The 27,327-nt window shown below is 42.3% G+C and overlaps 1 protein-coding gene across 1 annotated transcript; it reads left to right on the top strand.

Moving 5' to 3' along the window:
- Positions 1-3,003: 3,003 nt before the first annotated feature.
- ABCG2 (ATP binding cassette subfamily G member 2 (Junior blood group)) lies at positions 3,004-21,582 on the top strand. Its single transcript, XM_058803565.1, has 16 exons — positions 3,004-3,190; positions 8,907-9,119; positions 10,427-10,486; positions 10,973-11,087; positions 11,825-11,977; positions 12,413-12,570; positions 12,944-13,095; positions 13,553-13,648; positions 14,653-14,903; positions 16,536-16,618; positions 17,458-17,547; positions 18,146-18,270; positions 19,183-19,337; positions 20,055-20,144; positions 20,849-20,946; positions 21,432-21,582. Exons 2-16 carry the CDS (start codon positions 8,914-8,916, stop codon positions 21,580-21,582), a joined length of 1,983 nt encoding a protein of 660 aa, XP_058659548.1. The 5' UTR covers positions 3,004-3,190; positions 8,907-8,913.
- Positions 21,583-27,327: the final 5,745 nt, after the last annotated feature.

Genomic DNA, 27,327 nt, shown 5'->3' on the forward strand with positions numbered 1-27,327 from the left:
AGCCCCGAAGCAGCAAAGCTGATGAGGTGCCAAAGTGTGCTCTGTCTCTCCCTAATGAAATATGTAATCTTATCTCTGAGGAATCATGTTCCTACAATGCATTCCTTTTATTGCTTATTTGAATGTGAATGGCTCTGGGCTATCTTTATACAGGACCACTAAAAATCCTAGCAGCTACCAGAGTTGATAACGCAGTCCCTTCAGACTGTCTATACATGTGTCCTATACATGTGTCTAAGAGAAAAAACTTCCCTGTGAAGTTAAATTGCTCCTGGCCAGCTGCTGAAACTGCAGGAAGGCAGAACTCCTTTCACTCGATGTTTCAGACTCTAATGCATGCATCAGTTGGGGCTTTCCTTCTCTGGAGTCTGCTCCACTCCTGAAGACAGGAGCAACTGTGAATTGATGGATTCAGAAACAATCTCAAGGATACCTGTGCCCACAATTAAAAAAAGAAACCAAGTCATATTGGCTCTTAAAAGCAGAGCAAATACCTGTGCAAACAAAATAACCACAGTTTTTCATCTCCTTTTGTTGTTGGGTTGGTTGGTTGGTTGGTTTAAGCTGGAGCACCAGTCATCCTGAGAGCAGCACTCACCTCTCTCTGCATCCTGTGCAAGTGCTCTGGTTTTTCCTAGCTCATGGAAGAATATCCTGAGTTGGAAGGGACCCAAGAAGGATCATAAAGTCCAACTCTTGGCCCATCATAGGACAGTCACAAGAACCACACCATGTACCTAAGGGTATTGCCCAAAATCTTCTTGAACCCTGTCAGGCTTGGAGCTGTGACCACTTCCCTAGGGAGCCTTTCCAGCACCCAACCCCCCTCTGAATGAAGAAACTTTTTTTCTAATACCCAACCTAAACCTCTCCTGACACAACTTCAAGCCATTCCCCAGGGTCCTGTCATCGTCACCACAGAGAAGAGGTCAGTGTCTGCCCTTCCTCTTCCTCTCACAACGAAGCTGTAACTGCAATGGGGTCTCTCCTCAGCTTCCTCTTCTCCAGGCCAAACAGACCAAGTGACCTCAGCCACTCCTGGTATGGCTGCCCCTCAAAGCCCTTCACCATCTTTATTGCCCCCCTTTGGATGCTCTCTATAGTTCATACTTTCCTATATATTGGTGCCCCAAACTGCCCCCAGCACTCGAGGTGAGGCTGCCCCAGAGCAGAGCAGAGCAGGACAATCCCCTCCCTTGCCCAGCTGGTGATGCTGTGCCTGATGCCCCCCAGGACAGGGCTGGCCCTCCTGTCTGCCAGGGCACTGACTCACATTCAACTTTCCATCAACCAGCACTCCCAGGGCCCTTTGCAGAGTGCTGCTCTCCAGCCTCTCATTCCCCAGCCTGTCCATACACCCAGGGTTGCCCTGTCCCAACAACAGGGCAAAATACAGCACTTGTGTTTAAAGTTCATGTGGTTGGTGATTTCCCAGTCCTCCAGCTTGTCAAGGTCTCTCTGCAGGGCTTTCTAGGGAGTCAACAGCTCATCCCACTGTAGCAACTTATTTCACCTTTGAGTCCTTCATCCAAGCTGCCTGGGGAAAGGCCAGATCTGATACTACAAATTGTCTGCTAAGGTTTCCAGCCCAGGCTGCAGATACACTCTCCCTGAAAAAGATAGCAGTATTTCTGCACCTCCTTGGAGACACGTGCACCTTCCCAAATGCCACTGGGACTATGCAATGATTTCACTAGCTGGTGACATGCTTCTAAGTCTTATATAAATACAGTAGAGAGTTAATTATTATAAAGTCATTGATAAAAGAAAGACCAAAGTCTCAGAAGCATGGTTCATGAACAATTATATACTTACCTATCCCAGGTTACAGCTATATGAAAAGATCTTGCTCTGTGGTGTTTGGTCCAGGAGAGCTCTTATGGGCGGCCTTGATATTTAATAATTAGTGATGAGTCTTGCTAGGAAAAAGAGATTATTTAAAAAATCATGATTTTAAATGGAAACCATCCATAACGTGTACTCTTCTGTGTCATCTCCCAAGGAGAAAGATTGTTACTCCATGGGGTCATGCATTTGTCAAAGCTCTGGCAGAGCCCTCATGTGGTACAGTGCCAACAGAACTGAAGGAGTTCCTTCAGTATTCCCCAGAGTTTGTCCAAAATCATCTTTGGGGTTATTGGAAGCTACATCTGTCCTGGAAAGAAAAATTGCATCAGGGAGCACGTAGGAGAAGAGGTATACCTGTCAGTGATCCTGCTCCCCGTTAGCACAGCTCCTGGAAATCTGTGGCTGATGCTGCCCAGTAACCTCAGCTGGGGACAAGTGCTCCTACTTTGTATAACAAGGGCTGCCTTACCTTTGGTTCTTTCATCAATGTCATACCCACACACTGTGAAAACCCCACTCTGATGGGCTCAGAAAAGCCTTTGCATTTTTGCAGCAATTCAGAACTGAAGGAAAACGTATCTGTCTCCAGGATACTGGGCAAGAAGATATCACAGCCAGCTAGCTGAGCGTTGTCTGACATGCCGTGCTGGGATTCATCCCACCCTGCCGGCTTTGCCAGCCCTGTTCTTGGCTGCAAGCCTAGGGCAGGTGGGGATGCTCTCCTTCACTGACAGTGTCCCCCCGTGGGCGCGGGTGGGTTGTGGCAGCTGCCGAGTTGCTCAGCTGAAAGGACAAAAGGTGGAAGCGGGGCTCGCCCCGGCCCTGCCCTCCCCACGAAGGGAGAGGGTGGAGACTCGCGGGGTGATGGAGCACAGGGTACCCAGCTGCCGGCCCGTCCTGCAGCAGATGTGAGATGTGCGTGGCACTGCCCAGCCCTGCACGCCGAGCGAGCCTCGGAGCTGCGCCTCGGAGCTGTGCCGCGGAGCTGTGCCTCGGAGCTGTGCCGCGGAGCTGCGCCGCGGAGCTGCGCCGCGGAGCTGTCTCACGGAGCTGTGCCGCGGAGCTGTGCCGCGGAGCTGTCTCACGGAGCTGCGCCGCGGAGCTGTCTCACGGAGTTGTGCCGCGGAGCTGTCTCACGGAGCTGTGCCGCGGAGCTGTCTCACGGAGTTGTGCCGCGGAGCTGTCTCACGGAGCTGCGCCGCGGAGCTGTCTCACGGAGCTGTCTCACGGAGCTGCGCCGCGGAGCTGCGCCTCGCTCCTCCCTTGCCCGGATCCTGCATCCCTCGCAGCGCCTCTGCCGCCTCCTCGGCAGCCCCGCGGCGCCGACCCGGACCTGCTGCTGGTGAGTGGATCAGGGGCAGCAGCTCAGCCCTTTCACTCAGGCAGGTTTAGCTCCACGTGGTGGCTTGCTCCCTCGTCCATGAATTGCTTGCACTGCCATTGCTGTGGGATAATATTCAGCAGCTGGTCTTCTCCAACACCCAAGGAAACCGCAGCAAAACGCTCACCTGCCTTCTCCCAACTTTTCAAGGGATTTTGCTGGGAAGGCAAAAAATTCAATGAAAACATGCTTTATAAAAGTGGGGGTGCGGAAGCTTCAAGGCATAAATTAAAACCAGTAAAAAGGTGAAAAATTAGAAAATTTTGCTGGAGCTGCCATTCTCCGTGCTCCCTCATGCACGTTAACATTTGTGCTCTTTTCGTTGAAGGTAGATTACAAATCCGTGGTAAATAGGCTGGCAATTAATTTACAGATTGCCTCAATCGCATTATCCTCATTTACTCAAACGGTTTTAATTTCCTGCACATGTTCCTGAGAAAGAGGAATTTATGGTCCTGCCCCCTTTGCATCCCCACAGCCATTCTCCGGTCAGTCACATCCCTGGAAATGGCTAGAGAAGGAGGGGAGAAAAGGTTCTGTGAATTTATATATATTGAAAGGTTACAGCTTCTCTGAATTTATATATGTCTCAAAAGTCCAAAATGCACATACAGTACTGTTTCAGCTTGCAGGCTGCAAGACCTAACTTTGTAACCACTAAAAATAAGAGAAATAATAGCACACTTAACTGCGGTTTCTCTGGCATGTTCAAATATCCAGAAAAAACAAAAAGACTGTTTTTAAAAAGGGTTTAGAGCATCTTCCTTTAGAAAATTATGCTGAAAGCTGCTTTGGTCTCTAAAACTCTTCCTCCTTAAGTAACTTCAACACTTATTCTCTATAGAGATAAAATCTATTGAGTATCTACTTGGATTTTTTAAAATGCACATCTGAATTTTGTTATTTATAATTTTACTAGCCCTCCTATAGTATTGTTCTATTGTATTTATAACAATACTATTGTATAGTATTGTTCTTTATTGTGGGGTTTTTTTTCTGTTTGAAATGCAAAACCCCTGGTGCCAAAAGCTTTGCAGGAAGACTGACAGGAATAAATGTTCCTTATTTTGTTATATAGACAATGTATCTTGAAGAACACAAATACATTTACTGAAACTGTTTGAAAGACTCTACTTTGCTGTGGAGTCAATCATGTTTGAATCAACTGAACTTTGTAGCACATTTTGTTATTGTTTGATGGTTTTGTTTAGCTCCCTTTTTTGTGTGTAGGAAAATATGAAACTTTGTACTTTACAAGTCTCAGAAGAATACTCAGGAAAATGACTGTACTGAGACATTAATTTTACCTGTATTGAAACAGCGGGCAAAGAGGTTTCTTGGTTGTTTTAAAGAAAGTAGTTTCATTTTGCCACTAATCAAAGGTTAAATCTCTAGATCCAGTACTTTGTCTCCTGGCAAAATTTTTTGAGACTACATATCTCTGAAGAAAATTATTTTCTATTTGACCTGAGCTGAAATTATGCGGAAATCAGTGGCAATAGAAATATTTCAAAACTATTTGGCAAAACAAACAAAATTTGCAAAATTTCCAGAGAGTTTATAAATTTTTAATTCTGCTGATGCCAAGTGTACTATACTCATGGCTGATACGATGAGAATATGAAACATTTATTGAGATTAAAAAATACTTCTGAATACAGCAGAAAGTATATGTTGTTATAGAATCTCCTGCTCATATCTGATCTAAAGTAAATATTTGTAAGCCAATGGCAATGAAATCTGAGAAACTTAATCTAAAATTTGCATAGAAATTGATTTGATTAACATTCATCTTGGTTGTTTCTTTGTCCTGTAAGTGTTCTGACTTAAAATGTTTCATGGCTGTTTGCCACATTAAACTTAAATAACTATTTTTTAACAGATAGAATCTGCAATATTTTAAAGATTCAATTTCTGAGACGTGGTTGCAAACAGCTGGCAATTACATTAGCTGTGAAGGAGCAGGACCCTCTGTTCCTCTGGTGAAGTTTATTGCTAGATCAGAAATGGGAAGGCTGTTTTGTGAAATACCAAACGGATTATCTCACTGCAACTTTTTACACCGCAGCAAAAAAGAGGCATCCAAAAAAGCAAAGCAAATCCAATGCCTGATTTTAGCATGAGTGTGTATTCTCTACTGTTTGCACTTCATCTTCTCCGAGCACACTGTTAGCTGAGATCCAAATGGCCGCTCCCAGAGGCTTCCACGGATCCCCCAGGCAGAGCCACAGCTGACCCAATCTCATGTTGATGCCAGACCTGCTCTGAGGGACAAGCAGGAGTTTGGGACTTCCCCAGGCCCCTTCCCACCAGAGGTGTGACGGCGGTCACAAGGGTCTTGAGGTGAAGAGAGAGGCGAGAATGTTGACCTCATGTTCAGAAGGCTTGATTTATTATTTTATTATATATATAATACATTGTAACTAAACTAAAAAGAAATGGAAGGAAAGGTTCTCAGAAGCTAGCTAAGCTAAGAATAGAAAAGAATGAATAACAAAGATCTGTGTCTCGGCAGAGAGGGAGAGCAGCTCTGCTGTGAGTGGTCAGTAAATCAAAACATCCACAGGAGACCAATCACAGATCCATCTGTTGTATTCCACAGCAGCAGATAACCATTGTTTACATTTGTTGCTGAAACTTCTCAGCTTCAGCAGGAAAAATCCTAACAAAAGGATTTTAATGAAAAGATGTCTGTGACACAGAGGGAAGAAGAATGTCCAGAGCCCTGTCATCCTGCCAGACCAAGGAGTTGCTGTGGTGGAGATCTTGCAGTGGTTATGTCCCTTTCAGAAGAGAGCAGGCAACACAGATTTTATACAGCAGAAATAACCACACCAGCTCTAAGTGAATGAGCATTCTGCATTTTTTTTCTGCAATAAATTTTAGTAGCTCTGAAAGTGTGAAATGCTATTTTCAGTATTAATGTAGCATTTGAAATAGGTGGAGTTTTTTACTTTGATAAATGGCATGTCCTCAACAATACACGTTTTTTTTCCTGAAGGAAGGAACAGAACACAGGTAAATCCATGTACCAGGCGTTCTACCTGCTGCACCCCACCCTGTCCCTGCAAGTGGCACAAGCACCCTGCAGCCAGGAAGGGCTGTGACAACTTAAACCTGAGATCCAGTGAGACCTGAATCCAACCTCTGCTCACAGCTCCCTGTAGTTAATGTTTTCCCCAGGGACAATAGCAAAGAATGTTGTTTTTCTCTGGAAATTTGAGTTATCAAGCCTTCCTGAACTGGAAGTTTCCTGCTGACAGCTGTATTAAATAGCCGTTTAGAGACTGTTTGCTATGGATATACGTAATTCTTCCCATACCTGATTTAATTATATAGCTTCTACACACATTTTTGCAAGGAAGTGTACAACCTCATCCTATCTTGATTGATGGACTAAATTTGACTACAACAGACTGTCTGTTCTTAGGAACAACACTGTAAAAGCAGCAGGATCCTTCAATTGTGAAAGCAGTTTCTGATTCTCTGCTTATTGTCTACCTGTCTAGTTCAATCTGGAAAAATTAATTTCTTCAATTGCTAAAAAATTGTTTGATTCCTGAAGGGCATTTCAGAAATTTCAGTGCAAGTACTGAGCTAGGTTTTTATGCTGGTCTTTGGAAAAAAAAGACCAAAAACCAACGAAATCAAATTAAACAAAGAAAAATGTAACCATTCTGTTGATTATGTCTGAGGTCAAACTCTACCTCATTTTTTTTTCTCATTTGGTCATAATGCCGCATCTGTAATACTGAAATATTAAGGTGAGCAAAAAATGTGATCAAGGAAAATACTGATCGAAATACTTTGTATATGTAATGATATATCCAGGTCACAGTCACACTGTCTCCTGACTTCTGCACTCTGTGCTGCTGGGTTATCCAACAGCTCAAGGGATTTTCTAATGCCTACATGTGGTGTTGCCCCTGTGGTTGTGTATTTGGCACCTAGATCAGCAAATATCTGCTCAGCACTAGGTGAGACTTTAAGTGACAAGTTCCCTCTGCAGCTCTGAATGCACATCTCCAATTTACCAAAGCATCCTTTCAAAGGCAGTGATTGATGTCCAGACAGATTAACCTAGAAACTGCAGGAAAAATAGCCATGTAAAGTTACCTGTCCTCCTCCAGGCAGGTAAATCTCTGGCACCAGTGAGAGTGTATGCAGTTTTTCAGTGAAAGGCCTCTATATTTTAAATGTTGCACATTTGATTGATGGTCAACTTATTCAAAATGCATTTTAGCTAAAATTAAAGCTAGATCCACTGTAATTACATTTCAAACAGGGTTTCTTTGCACTGGGCCAAGATTACTGGCTACTAAAGCATTAAGACCTTATATTTTTGTCAGCACAGAAGACTGCAGCTTTTCAGAAGAGGCAGTCTTGGGCTAGTTTTGAGATAGTACCACTGGGAGACAGATGAACCAGCCTTTATGTGGAGATAGGCCGGTTGCTGAATGTTGAGCTTCCAGAGGTTTCACTGTGCTGATAGCCACCAAGGAGAGTTCAGCTGTCTGTCAAGCACCCTGAGCAAACTGACAAGATAAGGGCTTGCATTTGGGCTTTTATATGACCATATGAGCCCGTTAGATTAAATGGCCTTTTTTTCCCCAGCGCTCTTTTTATTGACAGCTCTCAAATTCTTTCAGCATGTCTGAAATTCTGTCATAATTTGCCTCCTTTCTTGCTGTAAGCAGTGTAACTATGCTGAGGGAGAGGACTGGTCACCCCAGAGCTCCCCGCTGATCACCTTCCCTCTTGATTCCCGGGAACTATTGCATTGTTAACTTTTCCCATAGTGATATTTAAAGTAACTAGACTCTGATGAGTCAATATGTTATACAGAAAGGCCAGACTCTACCTCTCCCCAAGATGACCCTTAAGGTGGAGCAAAGGGGACAAAGGTCTGCGTGCACAGGGACAGCCAGGGATGCTCCACTGTGCAAGTGGATGGCTCACAGGCAGAAGCCTGGCCAATGAGAGAGGTGAGATAACTTTAATTATTCCACAACTACCTTCTCACATGGAAAGCAAACCCCAGGAAGAGAATTACTTGGCAGCAGTGTCAGTTTCCATGTTGCTATATCCTTCCCAAAATTATCTAGATTAATAGAACAGTTGCTACCTGTGGCCAGGTGCTGCTGCTGAGGGGTAGTTGGAGGGGGAGGATTCTGTGGGATAGGATTCTGGGGTTGTGCTGGGGCAGACACAGCCCCTTCCAGCTGCTGAGGCAAAGCTGAGGCTGTCAGGGATGCTGATAAAGCTTCTCTGGAAACGTAAGAAAGGGCAAAGGATGTTGTTCAGCAACTGCTAGAGAGGAGTGAGAAAATGTGGGAGAAACAGACCCTAGAGAAGGAAGTCCAGGTGCCAGAGCAGATATTCACCTCAGAAGGCAGCTGGGTGGGCAGCTGAGGTCTCCCAAGTTCAGCCCACCCTGCAGACCATCAGGGTGGAGGGAAACTCTTCTACCTCGCTGCCTCTGGCAGACCCTCATCAGCTTTGTGTCATCTCCAGGTCTGAGCCCACCAGACCGAACCTTCCTATCCAAAAGAGATACTCCTAGATGGACCTCTTGCAGGCCCACCATGGGCCCCGTGCCAAACACTGAGCCCAAAACACACACACCTTTCCTCTTCATACCGAATCAAATCTTCTCTTTCCTGTGTTTCATGTCCAGAGGAAAGATGGCAGAAGACCAGCCACACCTGTGTATTCAGATGTCAGAATCTGGTACAAATGGCATTCCCAGTAAAACGCAGCCCTTGCCAGATTTGGCTGGCAGGGCAGGAAGCGTGCTTACCTTCCACAACATCTGCTACCATGTGAAGACAAAGACTGGGTTCCCGTGTTTCCGAAAAACCACCCAAAAACAAGTTTTGAAAGATGTCAAGTACGTATTTAAACATCCCATTAGAGTACCTGTAAGTTTTATTTCTGTCCGGAGAGTTGACTTCACTCATGTCACTGAGCCATACAGCACAACATGCAGACCAAGGTTTAGAAAAATTATTTATATGTGTGGTTGCTTTGTGTTTGCTGTCAGCTGTGCTTAAGCCCAGGTGCTCAGTCCCTGGGCTGAGCCTGTACATAGAGAGCACACTTCCTTTGGCCCTGGGCGTACATCTGCCTGGCTCCTACAGCACTGGGCACACCAGCCAGCTCTGCTTGCTCTCCACTGCCTGGCAATCCTCCCACTGTGCCAGGGTGCTCAGCTGAGATACCAGCAGCCTGTCCTTTGTGGTTGTCTCCTTCCCTTAGGTGGCCTTGGGAAAGGTTAATTTTTTGGGGGGTTAAATTTAAAACATTTAACACATTAATATTAGTGAGGGTTAGGTTAACTTTAAGAGATGCAAAGGTTTCTGGAGTTTTGGCATTTTTTTTGAGTTGTTTTGCCTTTTTTTCCCCAACAGTGAGCACTACTGCAGTAAAGCAGTCATGTCCCTATGGTCTTTGTTCAATAATCAGTGAATAAACTTGCCCATTCACAGCTCAGTAGTTAAACTCAGTGCAAGGCATTGGCATACAATATGCCATTCCAAGTCACCCATGACTTTCAGCTCCCTAACTCCAATTTCTATCATAAATATTTGCCCTTTTTTGTAGCTCTGTCTATCCTACTCTTTGCCCAGGGAATTTCCACGAAACATGAGCTCTTAAAGGCTTTATTGCTTTCCTCAAAAGCCATATGTTGTGGTACCTCAGTTGACTAACATGGGTCATTTGTGACATTTGCCATCTGGCTTTTGAGTTTCATGGGGCTTTAATGTCAGATAAAGAGAAACTATCTATTACATTTTAAGCACAGACAAATCCCTAGTTTGTTCTGACTACAGGGACTATTATTCTCTCTGTTGAGAGAATAAATCCTTTAGAACTGAGTATGGTTAAAACAAGTGTGTGCTTCTCTTGTAGAGACCCATGTGGTAAAAATACATGTACAGATTTTGCTACATTTTAGTCATGTTTCTGTTCTGTCTTATTATATGATTATTAGTTTTTCTTGAATTAAGAATAAAAAGTTAAGGTGAAGTCTGATCTTAAATACTGCTTGTGATTAGGCAGCTTCATTAATTCCAAAATTATTTGGCATGCAGAAAGTAGTTGTACGGATAAATTACACTGGTCTACCAGTTGAAACAGGCAAAGAAATAACCTCACCCTAACTATTAGGTAAAACTTATCCATTTTGTCTTACAGTGGCATCATGAAACCAGGATTGAATGCAATTTTGGGACCCACTGGCAGTGGTAAATCTTCGTAAGTGCCCCCTTCACTCTCCACAGAAATTGCACCAAGGAGAAAGTGAAATTGTACACATTTAAACAGTAGTGGTCTTCTCTTTCAGAGAAAAATTGAGTTTTTATTTAGGGCTGTGTAAGTCTCACTGTTTTCTGAGAAATACTTGAATTCCAAAAGACAGATTATATGAGAAAGGTGAAATTCAGTTTTAGTCCACAGTTTACTGATAGTCACTCCTTACATACCATTCTGCTAATGTGTAACCAGCTTGAGGATAAACTCAAATTATTGACAAAATGGACATGGACCTGCATGGATCTCATTTCCTTAGGAAACCAGGACAAAAGAAACTCAGTCCTTGAAAGTTGCTGGGGGTTTTCTAGATTGCAGAAATTGAATTTGATCTGCTTTTATGTAGCTGTTCTTTCCATGAGCTGGGTTTGAAGTTCAGAGAGCTTTGCCTCCTGTACATTCATCTGACAAAGTAACCAACTTTTCCTTTAGGCTACTGGACATTTTGGCTGCAAGGAAGGATCCCCATGGACTCTCTGGTGACATTTTGATCAATGGAGCTCCTCAGCCCGCCAACTTTAAATGTACCTCTGGCTATGTAGTACAGGTAAGTAATTTTTATCTGTGGATTCTATTGTAAGAAGTTGCTGCTTTGTTGCAAATACCTTGCCTTCATCCAAGAATCAATGAAAACTCCTTAAAATTATGTCAACATGTTACAGAAAGGTGGTCTCTCAAACCACATGTAAATCTCAACTTCCCACAACTGGCAGGTTCCCTTTGCAAGAGACAAGCAAATGGTATCTTAAAACCTCCCCTCTGTCCTCCTTTGACCAAACAAGTTTGGATGCTGAACACCATCGCCCTAACCCACATGGACCCAACCTCTCTTTACCTTCCCTCTTTTCTCCCTCTTCTCACCTGCGGTGGGCTGAGGCTGCACGGGCACACGCACTGTGAGAATGACCTGAGCTGTAGCTGATCCCTAAGTCCCTTCAGCCCCTGAGTCTCTCCCTCAACACCTCCAAAACACTGAATAAGGTAAGAATACATAAGGGACTGTTTTCAATATTTGCCTGTTTATGTATTTTGATATCATGCATGATGGACACTGTTCCGATGTGGCATTGCTTTATGAATTACGGCAAATATAATTACGTGCATGAAATCCAAACTCTTCCATGACACGGGCATTGAAGATGCACCTTACTGCATGTTCTGGCTGCTGCTGCTGTCCCTCTGCATGCAAGGACAGCATAAAACACAGGTAGATACAGTTCTCAGAGGAATAAATAGAAACTGCTGAGCAACCACCAAGTATCTACCCCTTTTTTTTAAATGAAGGATGATGTGGTCATGGGAACCCTGACTGTAAGAGAAAATCTGAAGTTCTCAGCGGCACTCCGCTTGCCAAAGTCAGTGAAGGAGCATGAGAAAAATGAACGAGTGAATCAGATCATCAAGGAACTGGGTTTGAGCAAAGTTGCAGATTCCAAGGTAAGGCCTGTAAACATGTTACTTAAAATGTAGTAAGTGGTTTATTAATTAACCAAATGAGTCATCATGGCAGATTTAAAAAAAAAAAAAGTCAATTTCAACAGGATGTTTCAGCAATAAAATAATTAGTGACATTTCTGTATGGAGACTTGTACAGACTACGCTGATGCTGCCATATGGTACTACATTGCAGGTAAAAAGAAAGGCAGAGGCAAAGGTGAAAGGGAAAGTTAGTGGTTGGAGAAAAAGACAAGACCTCAAGTAATGCTAACATTAAGAACAAGGATGTGTGTAAGATAACATTTACATCTGCTTCTGAGTGTAGAGCCAGAATTTCTCACAACTCTTCCCAGATACTGCCATGTGGGTACACTACTGTTTGTTGAAGGATTTCTCCTTGGGCCAAACAAGACAAGTTTCTTGGTTTTTTATTAGGTTGGTACCCAGTTCACTCGTGGGGTGTCTGGAGGAGAGCGAAAAAGGACCAATATTGGGATGGAGCTCATCACGGATCCTGCCATCTTGTTCTTGGATGAGCCAACCACGGGACTTGATTCCAGCACTGCTAATGCTGTCCTACTGCTGCTGAAAAGGTGGTGGCCTTAGAAACAGCTTCCTGTTCTCAGCACTCCGCTTTGCTAGACTTCAGTTGTATTTGACTTGAATTACAGTTCAAATGAGCAAACAGGGAATTCAGACATGTAATTATTTACCAGTGAGCCAAGGATGTGAACAGAGTAGGAAAAAAACTGAATGAATTCTCTCTCTCCAAAGTGTGAATTCTTTTCTCATACAGACACTGTAAATACGACCTAAATATTTTTTCATTTTTTTTTCTTTCTTCTTCCTTCTCTGGCATGCCAAGTTAATCAGACTTCATCAAGACTTAACTGAACTTTCAAATGCTCTTATCGAAACACTGAATCAACTTGCAAAGCTGACATCTCTGTCATTCTTCACATTCAGGATGTCAAAACAAGGAAGGACAATCATCTTCTCCATCCACCAGCCTCGGTACTCCATATTCCGACTGTTTGACAGCTTGACACTGCTGGCTGCAGGGAGAGTGCTGTTCCATGGGCCAGCCCAGCACGCCATCGAGTACTTTCAGTCCATTGGTGAGCACTACTTCCAGCAGGGCCAACCTTTGGTTTGCACCAACTTGAGTGCAATGCCCATAGCTCTGGGCCGGAATTGGACACGGTGTGTCCAAGCAGGTCCAGTATTTTAACAGGCTTCTCTGGGTGTTTCTCCTCTTGGCCCACATGTGGATTTGGGTGAGCTCTTCCTGGTACATCTTAATTAGAGGAAGCCTGGGCTAGGGCTGGGAAGAGCACGGGGCTAGCTGTCACCTCGCTTTTGCTGATGGTGCTGCTTGGCAGTGCCGCTCATCCCTCTAGAAAGTGTGGACTTCCCAAAGGCTGCCATGCTTTGGGGCAGGCTGCTCCATGGCAGGATGTGCGGCTGTGCTCTTGACAGCCAAGCACGGTCCTTGGCCAGTCACACAACCCCACGCAGGGTTCAAAACGCTGTCAGCACAGTGTCAGTGTCACCACAATGTCAATGTCACCACAGGCTACCAGTGCGAGCCCTACAACAACCCCGCCGATTTTTTCCTGGACGTCATCAATGGAGACTCCACTGCTGTGGCAATGAGCAAGGCTGATGACAGTAACACAGGTATGAAACCCATAGCTGAGTCAAGTTATCCTCACATGTGTGGGAATGGGGATTTTAAAAACTGTTTTGGTAACTCTCAGCACACAGAAATAACTTCTTTCATCTTCAAGGCAAACCAGCTGAAATCCTGCAGAAGCACAGATGATAAACCAGGATAATTGTTCCAGTTAAGGACGTAATTTGATGCAGTTATGACTTGACTATTTTACCTAATGTAACAACTTTTCAGTTAGGAAATTACTGTTTTCCTTCCTCTGAGCAGGATGGGAAGGGGTAGACATAGGGTACCACTGCTCATCTGATGTTTCTCTGAAGTTGTGCTAAGGCAGAAATGATCCCCAAACTAACAAATCAGCTCTCACCTATCTTTTTGGAGCAAGCTTTCTCATACTTTTCTGCTGCCACTCAGTAATAGCATACTGTCTTTTCACAGGAGTGAAAAGGCAAAGGAAGTAATGAATATGCTGAGTGCCCAAGCACATTTTCACTATACCTTTACCAAAGGAGCAGCCATCATTTTACAAAAGTGCTCTGATCAGGGTCTAGCAAATATTATAGCTGGCAGACATGACACATTACATCTGTCATTGCAAAAGCTCACACTATACCACAGTTAAGAAAAAAAGGAGGTCTAGTTGAAATTTATATATGACCAAAGTGGACACATGCAGGATTACCTGGATCTAAAAGTCTGGAAAGCCCAGGATTGTGTCAATATCTTTGAAACAGATCACTTACAGAAGCCTCTGGGGACAAAGGGGATGTAAAAATCACTTTTTGATTAAAAGCAATGTTGCAACTCCATGGGCAGACAAGGGTTTGCCTTGTCAGAGAGCAGAGAGGCTGCTGCTGCTTGTGGGACAGGTTGCACAGGCAAACACAGATTTTTTATCGTATTTATGCCAACTCTTTTGAACTGTCCTATGGGACTGAGTGCAGTGAATCACTGGAACTATGTGTACATCTTAATTCTTCTGGTTTTTTAACCTTTCCAGCAGAGAGAACTGAAGAATGCTCTGAATATGATAAGACCTTGGCTGAGCAATTAGCAGAAAAATACTCCAACTCTGCCTACTACCGAGAAACAAAAGCACATTTAGAGAGCATTTCTTCAGGAAACAAGAAGAAAACCAAACCACTTTTCCAGCAAATCACATATGCCAATTCCTTCCTCCACCAGCTGAAATGGGTGTCCAGGCGCACATTTAAAAACCTGATAGGAAACCCTCAGGCTTCCATAGCTCAGGTAAGGCTATTTGTATCTATGGTTTTGTGATATACGTTGAATTTCTTTGGGTACTGGAGTATTAGATAAGTCACAGGGATGGTTTTGCCTCTTGATATCTTGACTGCAGTAAGCATCTGAAGAAAGAGTGCTCAGGGTCTAGGAGTCTGGGCATAAAAGGTGTTCTGAATGCTCCCAAATGTGGGACTGCTCAGTAATTAATTTTGGACTACTGAAAGGCTTTGGGAGGTAAGACCTGTCCTAGCAGGGTATTCTGCTGCTCCCAGTCAGGAGCACATTATGTCCCAAGAAGTTTCACACGTTTGCTCGAGAGCATTCTTCAGATTTGACTCTAATTGCCCAGGCTTGGCACTGTGGGGTTTGGCCTCAAATCCTCTCCCCTGCCAGGAAAAGTTAACAGACTGTGTTTGTGTACTTCATTAAACTTCAGCACAAAACTAAGTGCTGGCAGTTGGCTCAAGTGCAAAAATTTTTTTGCAGCCCTGTAATGTGTGTGCTGTTTGGTTATTTGACTGTTCACATTGGTGATGATGTCTTCTGGACAAGGTGTCATGAAGTCCACAATGGGGTTCAGCACCCACCATGAAAGATAATCACTGGCTCTGTCAGTGCTGCTTTTTCTGAAGGATCAGAACCAAAAGTGTTAACTCCTTCAGAGTTGCACATTGATTTCAAAATGAAGAAAGTTCAGCTGGTGTCTGCAGAGTGACTAATCCTCAGGAATCCCCTAATTCAGGGGCCAAACTCTGCAGCCACAGCGTCACAAAAACTCCCACTGCAATTCTCAGCAATTGGGAGGGGCCAATAGAAAAGTTAGCCTGTAGCCAGGGGTATAAATTAGCTTCATCACGTTTTATATAATGAGGGAATTATATAATGAGGGCTGGTGTGGAGGTCAGAAGGCTTTGAGTACGTGTGTGTGCCTGTAGGTTGATATTATGGGGATCCTTAATTGCTTTGTAAAAGCTTGACCTTGTGACAAGAATTGGACTCTCAAGAACCTCCTTCATAGCCCAAGGTTAATGGTCCTGACTTGTTTCTCACAATCTTTTTTATCTCCCCACTCTCATCAGGGGTGGATTTGTTCAGCATTCTTTGAGGGGTCCATGCCTCATTAAGCCTTTTTTTCATTAATCTGCTCCAAATTGGTCTTAACATGATCCCTGCTTTCCTCTGCAACTGGCTTGGGAGCTGAATTATCCCTGACATTTGCTCCTTTCGGCGGGATCTTAGCAAGAGAAGGTACCAAGGATCAAGTACTTTATGGTGTTAAGACTCTTGCATTGCTCAGGCTTAAAAGTGACAGAACTGCCTGATACCATTGTTTTCCTGAGATTTTTTTTGTCATTTGCATTTAGCATTTAAAAACTGTGATGCACCCACTTCAGTCTTTTAAGTAAGTCCTGTTATCTCTGCTATTTAAATAGTTACAGACTGCAAATATCAGCATATTTGTAGCCCTGTTGTAGCATCTCATTAAAAACAATCCCATGGGGAAGATGTATGATAGAGCCCAGAGCTCCACACTGTGGAGCATGAGACTAAACTGTCATCCTCGTCCTGGCAGTCAGGAAAACCTTTGAAGCAATGAAAATGATACCTCCCCTCCTCTTTTCTCTTTTTCCCATTTAGCTTGGTATTACAGCTCTTCTGGGACTGGTTGTAGGTGCCATCTTCTTTGGGCTTGAGGAGAACTCTGCTGGACTACAGAACAGGTCAGTCAGTCTAGGCAATGGATATTTGAAAACTTGATAAAGCTCCCTTCAAAGGAGCTTAATACCTCTTGAAAGCAAATGCTTCCCTTCACATCAGTAAGGCCAAGCCTGTGTGACTTGGAAGTGAGGATGTGATTTTGTTCCTCTAGCAAGGTCCCTACAGAAGTGAGGGTGTTAAAATATACAGACTTGTGGCTACATAAACCTAGGTAACTAAAGTTGTAATCTTGCAACTGTTTCTACTCACACACTTGAATTTACCAGCAGTAAGAGATTTTCAAATTATGCTGCTCTATGTATCATTTTGACAGCTGTATGACCTGGCCTGACCTGACACATGAGTTTGCCACTATGAAACCTCTGGGTTCTTAATCCCATAAGACTTCATAGCATTTGTTTAAAAACAACCCAGTTTTAAATTGAGTAGGAAGTGCCTTAAATTTTTGTGGAAAAGGTGAAAAGTACTTCTCACACTCTTTATTTTGTTCCTCTCTGTTTGCAGCAGACAAATGCTTCACCTTTAATGTGTCAGGAAATTACATCAAGGAAAAAACCAAACCACAACCCCTCAAAAGAAACCTCAGTTGATTTTCTATATTTTGGCTGCATCAGAGAATGTGCTATCATTGCATGCCAAAAACAAATAATGACTGTACCACATCTATGTCAGGCTTGTTACAGATTCAGGCTCATAGCCAAGAGTTTTCCATGGATTTTGGGATAGAAGGTCAAACATTACTAAACTTCATGAACTGCACGTGGATTTATGTACTCTGTTGTGGAAACCCTACATTCACATCCCATTTTAAATAACAGCTCACTGTTTTGGTATTTTGCAGAGTGGGTGCAATGTTCTTTCTGACCACCAACCAGTGTTTCAGCAGTGTCTCAGCTCTTGAACTCTTTGTTGTAGAAAAGAAGATATTTATGTAAGTAAAGCATACAAAAAAGATACCAGACTCTGCTGTTAGACTGTGAGTTTTTCTGACATGCCGTAAATGTCATTTAAGTACAGTTAGTGCAGAATTTTCAAATTATTTCAATGAAAGTGCTCATTGCAAATATACTCTCTTAGTCTATCAGTGAGTTGTCTGCAAACCCCTCAAAAGGTACCTGTGATTACGACTGGCTCAGAGTGTAATATTATTGACACAGTTGGTAAAAACCCCTTGAATACTCAATGTTGGCATTGATTAATAATGTGTGACTTGCTAGTGAGGGCAATAAATGTCATCTAACTGGATTCTTTAAAACTATGCTGTATAAAATATGAAAATTATTCAAACTTTACACTCTGTCTTGATGACATGAGACATAAATTTACTAAAAATTATGTGCACAAATACACTTGCATATGAAAATGTCACCAGTTCTGTACTGTATAGGCTTACTGGACAGCTGCATTATAGCCCAAGTATAAAAGATTTTCTTCTAGTTTGAGCTAGAATACATTTGTCAAGGGGTGAAAATCAAACTGGTTTTTAATGGTTAAATTTGTAGTGCGCTGTACCTATCTCTGTGTTCCAGGCATGAATATATCAGTGGGTACTACAGAACGTCTGCATACTTCATAGCAAAGCTAATGGCTGATTTAATACCCATAAGGACCATGCCCAGCATCATCTTCACCTGCATAGTTTACTTCATGCTAGGCAAGTATGGTCTCCTACAGTCTCACTGCAACCCTCCCAATAAATCATGGCATGTGCATCTTACAGATGTGTATGTATACACAGATGTTTATATAAGCTAAATCCCTACACTGGCATGGCATTGGCTACTGAGCTTACTGTTAGCACTCCATGTTGTTTTCTACAGAAAAGACACAAAGATTAAAACATTCATCAGAGAATCTGTGACATGTCTCATCTTCACTGTCCTTAGAAGGAAGCCCTAATGTTTACAACATTGCTTTGATTTATTCCTTTTCATCTATGGCCTTCTTGGCTTCTGATGACTCTTACAAGATACTTTTCTGAACCTTGCAAGAATACCTAAAAGAAAAGGTTTTATTTTAAGATCTTAATACTGTGTGAATTAATACCAGTTTGTTGGCTTTGGTCTGAGTTTTTACCCTAAGGAATAGGAAACAAGGCCACATCAGCAAGAGGCTCTCAAACTGTGAAACTGGAGAGGAACAGACCTTGCTACTGAATCCATAACCACCTCAAAGCTGCTAGGTTTTTTAGGAGAGCTCTCTGCTGGAAACTAGTGAAATGATGTACAGCTGCCTCTCATGGAAGTGCACTGGAAGTTTCCCCTTTGATGGACAACTTGCAGCCACTTTGGATGTGTGAAGTACAGTACTTCCACACATTCTACTACCTTCAGTCTTACTGCAGTTTTGGGCATACTACTTATTCATCCTCTCTTCCACTGTCAAGACAGACACATAGGGCTGTCACAGGCACCACAGCAGTCTTGGGTCACAGTGACACAGCCTGTGCTGGCAGACAAGATGTAATTTGAAAGCAGGACACACTAGGAAAATCACGATAGTGTTCAGGTTATGGCAGAGCTTTCAGCAGGATCATTCTGAAGCCCTTCTTGTTCTGATCTTTAAGGTTTGAAACCAACAGCAGAAGCCTTCTTTATAATGATGTTCACTCTTATGATGGTGTCCTACACAGCCACTTCCATGGCACTTGCCATTGCAGCAGGGCAGAGCGTGGTCACTATAGCCAACCTACTCTCGACTGTTGCATTTGTTTTTATGATTGTGAGTAGCACTTTTCAGTTCTCTAGTCTGGGTCATGAAATCCCAGAAATGCTGAAATCCAGAAATCCTACTAGCATGGAGTTCAGCTAAATTCTGCAAAAATCTGTTGGGGCTAACATATCCTGTTTTGTTCTGGTTTGAGTATCCTGATGCTGTGGGGTGGAATATTTCTCCTTTGAAAGAATAAGAAGTGAGGGGCTGGAGGCCTGGTTATGAGGAGGGGAGTGGTTCCTCTGACTTCTTCTCTGGGCTCTAGCAGACAGAAAACTGCCTGGAAAGTAGGAAAGCCCCTTAGGGCTACATTTCATCCTCTCTCCCTTAACTTTGTGAAAAGCAAATGTGTCTGGCTGAGAGCATGATGTGCAGCCCCCTGTTTTCTCAGACCGCTAGCCCAGCTGTCCTCCCCAGCTGCAGGGCCCACCTTGGGCATGTTAAACTGGGCAACACACAGCCACAGTCAGGAGATTGGCACTTATGATGAGGCAGAGCTGAACCTACAGCCAAAATCCACATTGCCTCAGACTCAGGGCACACAGGCAAAACCCAGAGCAGTTCCACACTGAGGAGCAGCAGAGAGTTCACATGAACCTATGTGGGACCCCTAGACAGGAAGCATGTGGGAAGAGCTAGAGAAGGAGCCATGATAAAAGTGTGTAATTTGTAATCTGGTTTATTTTCTTTTTGTTATGGCTTTTTTTTGGTAAACATTGCCTCTAGATTTTCTCTGGGTTGCTGGTCAATCTCACAAGCGTCATGGCCTGGCTCTCTTGGCTCAAATACTTTAGCATCCCTCGCTATGGAATGACAGTAAGTGCTCTGATTTCCTGCATACAAACCTGGAAATGGTTGGCTAGAAAGGAATGTCTTGAACCGTGGTAATGAAATCTTCACACTTGGTGGCCTAACGAGGAAAAGGAAAGCTAATTAGGTACAACAACCTTGGAGTATTGTGCAGTGTCTTGAAACAAGAAGGGCTTCTCATCAACTAGCACCAATTGCTGTTGAGAAGAGCGCATTTCAATAATTTGGAAATACCTCATATGAGAGACACAACTACTACATTCACTGGACTTCGGGTAGCAGAAATGTTTCAAAGTAAAGAACAATGTCATCCCCACCCAAAGAAGTAAAAATCTCCTATTTGTCTTTTCCATCAATCAAACAAAACCTTGCTAAAGCTTTTCTCCTAATTTGCAAAAATTTAAGTCAGAGTGATGTTTTGCAGAGAAATTTGGGCTTTACTGTGCTTGTGCAGAAATAGCCTGGCCTGGGAGAAGGGGTAAAGCCTGTTGTGGTGCATGCTTTACTAGGCGTGTACAGGCTATGTACATCCCTCTCTTAAAAGAAAAAAAAGAACTCTGCTACTTTGCTAAAAAATGAGGATTTGGCCAATATAATAGTGATACCAGCACATTTTTAGGATGACTTTAATTGCATTATTTCTCATCTTGTTAATGTATCACTCCTTTACCTACTAATTTCTGTTGTCATTGTTTCTTTTATTTTAAAAGGCTTTACAGATCAATGAGTTGCCTGGTCTGAACTTCTGTGGCAGCAGTAACAGCACAGTGTTAAACAGTGGCGGTAGCTATCGAGAGACAGGCCAGATGTAAGTATTGTGGTACACTGAAATGAATCCCACCATCAGCAGCCTTAGAAGTCCTAGAACATCAGTCTGAGTATCAGAGATACTCACTGATGATCAGAGAATCTGTGAGCTTTTACATGGAAAAGAAACCTTTGATTGGATTCTACTGCATGGAACATTCTGCTTGTTGGCATATTTAGTATTTATGACACTAGAAATACCTCGTATTATGCTTCTTACCTTTCTTCAAACTGTATTTAGTGAGAGCTATGCACACACACACACAATTGTAAACCCTCACAAAATCCACTTCAGCTTCCTATGTGAAACTGGAGCTACAAGAAAAGTGAATTTACGATGGAAAATTAACCACTGACATAGAGCTGGTGCTTGCCCAGCCTGCTACACACATGCAACCACATTACAACTTCTAGAGATCTTCCTAGATCGTGCTGAGTGGGTTATCAAGTGACTAAGCTTATCAATGTGTGTGCATTAATCTGCAGGCCATGTACTGGAGAGGAGTATCTGGAGAGTCAAGGCATCGATATGAGCACCTGGGGGCTGTGGCAGAACCACCTGGCTCTGGCCTGCATGACACTCATCTTCCTCACCATCGCCTACCTCAAACTGCACTTCATGAAGAAGTTCTCTTAAAACCAGAGGGAAAGGCGCAATTCCCACTGATCAGCAGTTTGCTGAACGGATTGTGCAACTGACTTGATTATTTTTAAGGAGACATTTCTTTGTACTTTTATTATTACCCAAGTCAACAACATGAATGCCATCCTTGTATATTAAATACTTGCTGTTAATTTACTCTGTCAAAATGTTTAGCATGGCTCACTCCTCTGTGCCACAGAGGAAAAGAAAAAGTGTACAGCTGTTCATTTCCTCAAGAGACTGAATCAGTCTTTCTGCATATTCTAGCTATGATCTTGTCAAACACTATATCTAATATTTAGTGGCTTAACCTGAAATAAATAGTTCCATACTTTAATTAGCACCTACCTTCACCAGGAAGAAATTAGGTCTAAAATGATGCTTATCAGGACACCAACACAATCTCAGCTGCTTATGTGGTCACAGGATATGTGAGACAGGGACAAAATTCCTTTAATCCCAGTGCCTTTTTCTATTTGGGAATCATTACTGCGCTAGAATGTACTTATTGATGCCATCAAGCCTTTCTTGCCTCAGTCAAGTATAGAAGCACTGTGCTTTTAAATAAAGGTGTTGTTCTTACACGGCCAGTTCCCATGATGCTTTCCTGAAATTTGTATCTCCTCTGCAAAATTGCAAGTCATCTTCACTGTCCCATTAGTGCTGCTATCAAGAGTAGTTCTTAGTAATTTTTATGGGGACCAATTTCAAGTGCATGACTAAACAGGATGGCAGCACCTTTGTAAAAGTCCATAGATTGGAGCAATCACTTCCTGGCAGGCCAGTGTTTCCCTGGCCATGTGCAGCAATGCTAACACATCTCTTTTTTATCTGCAGAGTTATGCATAGTAAATGCATAATGATGCACAGTAGACAACTTTACAGCTCTTTCCTGGGTTGTTACTGTTCATCTTGTTGCTCCTGCAGTGTTTGCCCCAGCTTGCATAGGCCACAAAAAAAACCTTACAGGACCTCGTTTCTGTAAGAGATTTAGAAACTTGGAATACCCCGAACGGGAAGGGACCACAAGGATCAGTGAGTCCAACTCCTGGTCCTGCACAGGACATCCCCAGAGGTCACACCCTGTGCCTGAGAGCATTGTCCAAACACTTCTTGAACTCTGTCAGGCTTGGTGCTGTGACCACTTCCCTGGGGAGACTGTTCCAGTGCCCAAACACCCTGTGGGTGAGGAACCTTTTCCTGATACTCTGTCTAAAACTTCCCTGACACAGCTTCAGGCCATTCCCTCTGGGTTCTGTCATTGTCTCCCCAGAGAAGAGATCGGGGCCTGCCCCTCCTCTTCCTCTCATGCTGTGGATGTTGTGGACTGAGTTGGGGCATCCCCTCAAGTCTCTTCTTTTCCAGGCTGAACAGACCAAATGACCTCAGCTACTCCCCACGACTTCCCCTCCAGATCCTCCACACTCTCAAGGCCTCTCTACCTTCAGTTACACCACTCCTTGAGAATGGGCAGCTTACATATGTTGTAAATTTAACATCTCCATACATATGACATTAGGATTCACTAATTATTGTATTGCATTGTTGGTAAGATGTCATGCTGCCGGGGAAAATAAAAGCTTCAGAGCACAAAAAATTGGCAGAGTGTGTTCTGTACCTTTAGCTTAGCCCTTTTTAAGCCAAAGGAAGCAGTGAGGAGATAAGAGTTATGTTGTTATTAAAAACAAAAATACAGGAACTCCTGTCCTGGAGTACCAGGTCCTGGTACTACAAAGAAATGAAAGCGGAATTTTTGCTTTTGGAAAAGAGAAAATCATCCCAGATTTTAAAATGTAGAAATCTACAGTTGATTGAATTGCAGCTGGTCCTTGTAATTTCAACAAGTTATAAGCATGATCACACAGACTGTGTTCCAGTCATAAAAGAAAATTATTTCTGTATATAGCAGTGGCTTCTGAGAAAGGAAATGATCAAACTAAGTTGAACTACTCACATTTTGAACAGGCTTTGACACCTTATTGCACAGATAATATTTACCACAAAACTCCTATACTTTTCTTGCTTTCTACTACTTATTTCAGCAGCTGGTCATCCATAAGAATGTATTTACATAAAAGAAATGTTTCTTCCAGTACTTTCCAATACTTTATTCTGTAAACTTGTAAAATTCTGTACCTCAGTTGCATGGACAGAAATTACAGTAGTAGTAACGTCAGACTTCTCTCTCACACTACAGGCTTTAAATTAAGATTTTATTTTTCTCTTTTTGTCCAGCACCGCACATGACATGTTCTAGTGAAAGGCGCCCCTGCCCATGGCAAGGGGTTGGCAATAGGCAATCTTTAAAGTCCCTTCTAAATCCAAAATTCTATTATTCTATGATATATCTGGTTCTCCCCTTTAGTTTGGGGCAGATCAGGACAAATACAATTATAGATTAGTACAACTACAACTTCTTGCACAAGGCAGGAGACACATCATTCCTACCATTACTCAAAGGTATATTTTGCAAGCAGTGCAAGCAGAGGGGGAGAGACAATCAAGAGAACGGAAATGAGTCCAGAGTCCCCGAGGTCAGAAGGCTTTGAGTGGTGTGTGTGTGTGCCTGTAGGTTGATATTATGGAGATCCTTAATTGCTTTGTAAAAGCTTGACCTTGTGACAAGAATTGGACTCTCAAGAACCTCCTTCATAGCCCAAGGTTAATGGTCCTGACTTGTTTCTCACAATCTTTTTTATCTCCCCACTCTCATCAGGGGTGGATTTGTCCAGCATTCTTTTAGGGGTCCATGCCTCATTAAGCCTTTTTTTCATTAATCTGCTCCAAATTGGTCTTAAAATGATCCCTGCTTTCCACTGCAACTGGCTTGGGAGCTGAATTATCCCTGACATTTGCTCCTTTCGGCAGGATCTTAGCAAGAGAAGGTAACAGGATTAAGTAGTTTAGGGTGTTAAGACCCATGTATTGCTCAGGCTTAAAAGTGACAGAACTGCCTGATACCATTGTTTTCCTGAGATTTTTTTGTCATTTGCATTTAGCATTTAAAAACTGTAATGTACAGAACTTAATGATTCTGATTATATCACTAACTCAACTGAAAATGTGTTTTCATGTATAAAAATTCCTCTTTAGTTTTCGTACACTTTGACAGCAAGTGATTTAATCTGTACTCTTGGAAACTATATAAGACTTACTTTTATTTAGGTTGTAGAGTACTCAATCTAGTCGAAGATTTTTCTTTACATCCTCTGTCTGAACAACTTCAATTAAAATAAATCACAAGCTGAGGGTTGATACTTTCTAAAGAGATATTAAACTAATTTATTTCAATTAGTTTAAATGAAACTTTATGATAATAATCTTAAAAGATACCACTTTTAAATTTTATTTGCTTTCAGTACAGAAACTAAGGTTTTGATATTTTCTGTGCCAGTAACTGGAAGTAATTGCTTTTTCCTTGTAGTGCATGTTCATGAAGGCAAGAATAGATAGCAAACGGGCTAGATACAGCTAATATATCACCCAGTTGAAGTGGTCATGTCCCAGGAAGAATATTCAAAACTTACACAGATTTAGAATGCCATTATTCAGAGCTCTATATTTATTTATTAAGAAGAAGAAAAAATAAACTGCAGCCTAATCCTAAGAGCAGCCTAAGGAGTAAACCTGTATTAATTGAGAGCTTTTAATATGCAGAAGGGCACTGGCAAAACTGAAATCACTGGTATTCAATTCTACCCATTCTATTCAATTCAATTCTTCTTCTTTGTGCTAAAAATATTTAATTATCAATAATTAAAATTGTTGGAACAATTCTTCTGGAATAAAGAATTGTTTCAGTGAATTTTGAAGCAGGTTAGTAAGCTTGGAGGCAGAGCAGTATGAATGGCTTTTGATGAGGAGGCAGAAGGCTAGACAGCATGGAAAATACACATAACCAGGACAACTGAATGACATAGGCTGCTGACTTTTCAAATGACGCATGTAAAAGGCCCATTACACTGACTTGGGGATTGTTACTTATTTTTCACAGTGTATCAAGGGTTTATAAATTGTATTTGTTCAAAAGCAAAGATTTAACAAGTGTCTGACTGCTTGCTGACCCTCTCATTCTCACCATGGGCCCTCATGTTCTACTGATGAAGCCACTACCACTGTCTGGATGCTTTGGGCTGCATAAAAAAATGTCATCATCTTTCTTGACTTCTGTGCTGGTGGATAAAATAAGAGCCTTGTAGGCTGCATACTAACCACCTGTGAGGAAAAACATTTGTTTCATTTGGGTTTTCCACAGGCATTGAGAAATGTACTTGTAGGTTAGCACTCCTCTAAAACAGAGAACAAATCAATAAAAAGGTTTGTAGTTCTGTGTTTTTGCAGTACAGAGCAAGAACTGGGAAAAAACACCATAAAGGACAGAAAGAATTTATGTCAGGTGGACACTAGAAGCTGTCAAACAATAATGATAATGAATATATCCACTGAAAAGGAAGAAAGAAAACAATTAGGATAGCAACATCAGAATGATCCCTGTTATGGATTTGTAATTACTTCAGTTTGCAAATTTTCTCTGGGATGCTGTTATACACTACAAGTATTCAAACTTTTATTTCCTGGATAAAAATTTTCAGTATTCCTTGCTACAGTGCCAGGTTTTCTGCACACTTCATACAAATGTTCTTCTAAAAGAGAACATCATAATTTAGAAAATTGAAAAAAAAAGATGAATAGCTTTCTCATATTAACTGGTGAATGCCATTTTTATAAGCATCAACTTGCTGTCTCTTGAACATTCAGGGAAGTGAAAGTGCTCACTTTGTGTTCAGCTGTGGTTTTTTACACAAAAGCTACATAGCAGGAGGAGAGAGTATATAATCTGATAATGTAAATAGCAGCAATGCCAACCAAGGCTCCTGGCGTTGCTCCCCTGGATATTCCATGTGACACACTTCTATTTGCTAAATAATCTGTGATTATGGTTCTTACAGACATGAACAACTTCTTTCAACATAAATATTTCCCTTCTTTTTTAAAAAAAATTAGTTCTCCTGTCAGGTAGATCTTATTTTCATCTTCCTGTGCCATAAAAAAAGGGAGAAGTATCCTGAATGTAAATGCTTTTCCTCTCCCAATTGACATCTCCCTCCTCTTCTTGCTGGACATGAAATTACAATCAGTTAAGACAGTTAAAGCCCTTGTCAAACCTGTTTCAAATAACTAAGCCAGGAAACACAGCTGGCCTTTATTACACAGCTGTGGCATCACAGGAACACTGAGAGAGATGGAAATTTCTTTCCAGTGCTTGCCAGCTCTGCCTTCCTGCAGCACAAGGTTTCTCGTGGCTGCATCCTCTGCACACAGACATCTGAAACTGAGGAGCTGGGGAACTCAGTCTGACAGCATCCACCTCGGCTCCAGGAAAAGCTAGTAGCAGTACAGAAGTGTGGTTACCTCAGACCTTGGAATGAATTGGTAATTTCAGGTTTAGCCTGAAAGGAGCATTCTTCTCCTTTGAGTGTTTCTCGGAGTCTACATCACATCACTCTCCATGCAGCAGCGAAAAGCAGCAGCCTGAGCAGCACACACAGGCATTTTTGACAGTGTTAGGTTTTTATTTTGAAAACACCTCTACTGTGACTTCCCAGAAAACAAAGCCTAACTTTTCTCACTGGAAATTATTTTTTTCAAAACTAGAAGTCTTAAAACCTGAACAGGAGTTAAAACAAATTCTAACTCTGAAAGAGATGAATATTGTTGATTTGTTTTTCATGAGTAATT

This window comes from Ammospiza caudacuta, chromosome 4 (genome assembly GCF_027887145.1).
Source record: "Ammospiza caudacuta isolate bAmmCau1 chromosome 4, bAmmCau1.pri, whole genome shotgun sequence".
NCBI classification, from domain to species: Eukaryota; Metazoa; Chordata; class Aves; order Passeriformes; family Passerellidae; genus Ammospiza; species Ammospiza caudacuta.

Excerpts from the sequence above, each read along its gene's own strand:
- ABCG2 (XM_058803565.1), top strand. The coding sequence starts at position 8,914 with ATGGCAGAAGACCAGCCACACCTGTGTATTCAGATGTCAGAATCTGGT. Across the intron at positions 10,487-10,972 it reads ACTGGCAGTGGTAAATCTTC|GCTACTGGACATTTTGGCTG; the intron begins GTAAGTGCCCCC and ends CTTTTCCTTTAG. Across the intron at positions 16,619-17,457 it reads TCTGCTGGACTACAGAACAG|AGTGGGTGCAATGTTCTTTC; the intron begins GTCAGTCAGTCT and ends GGTATTTTGCAG.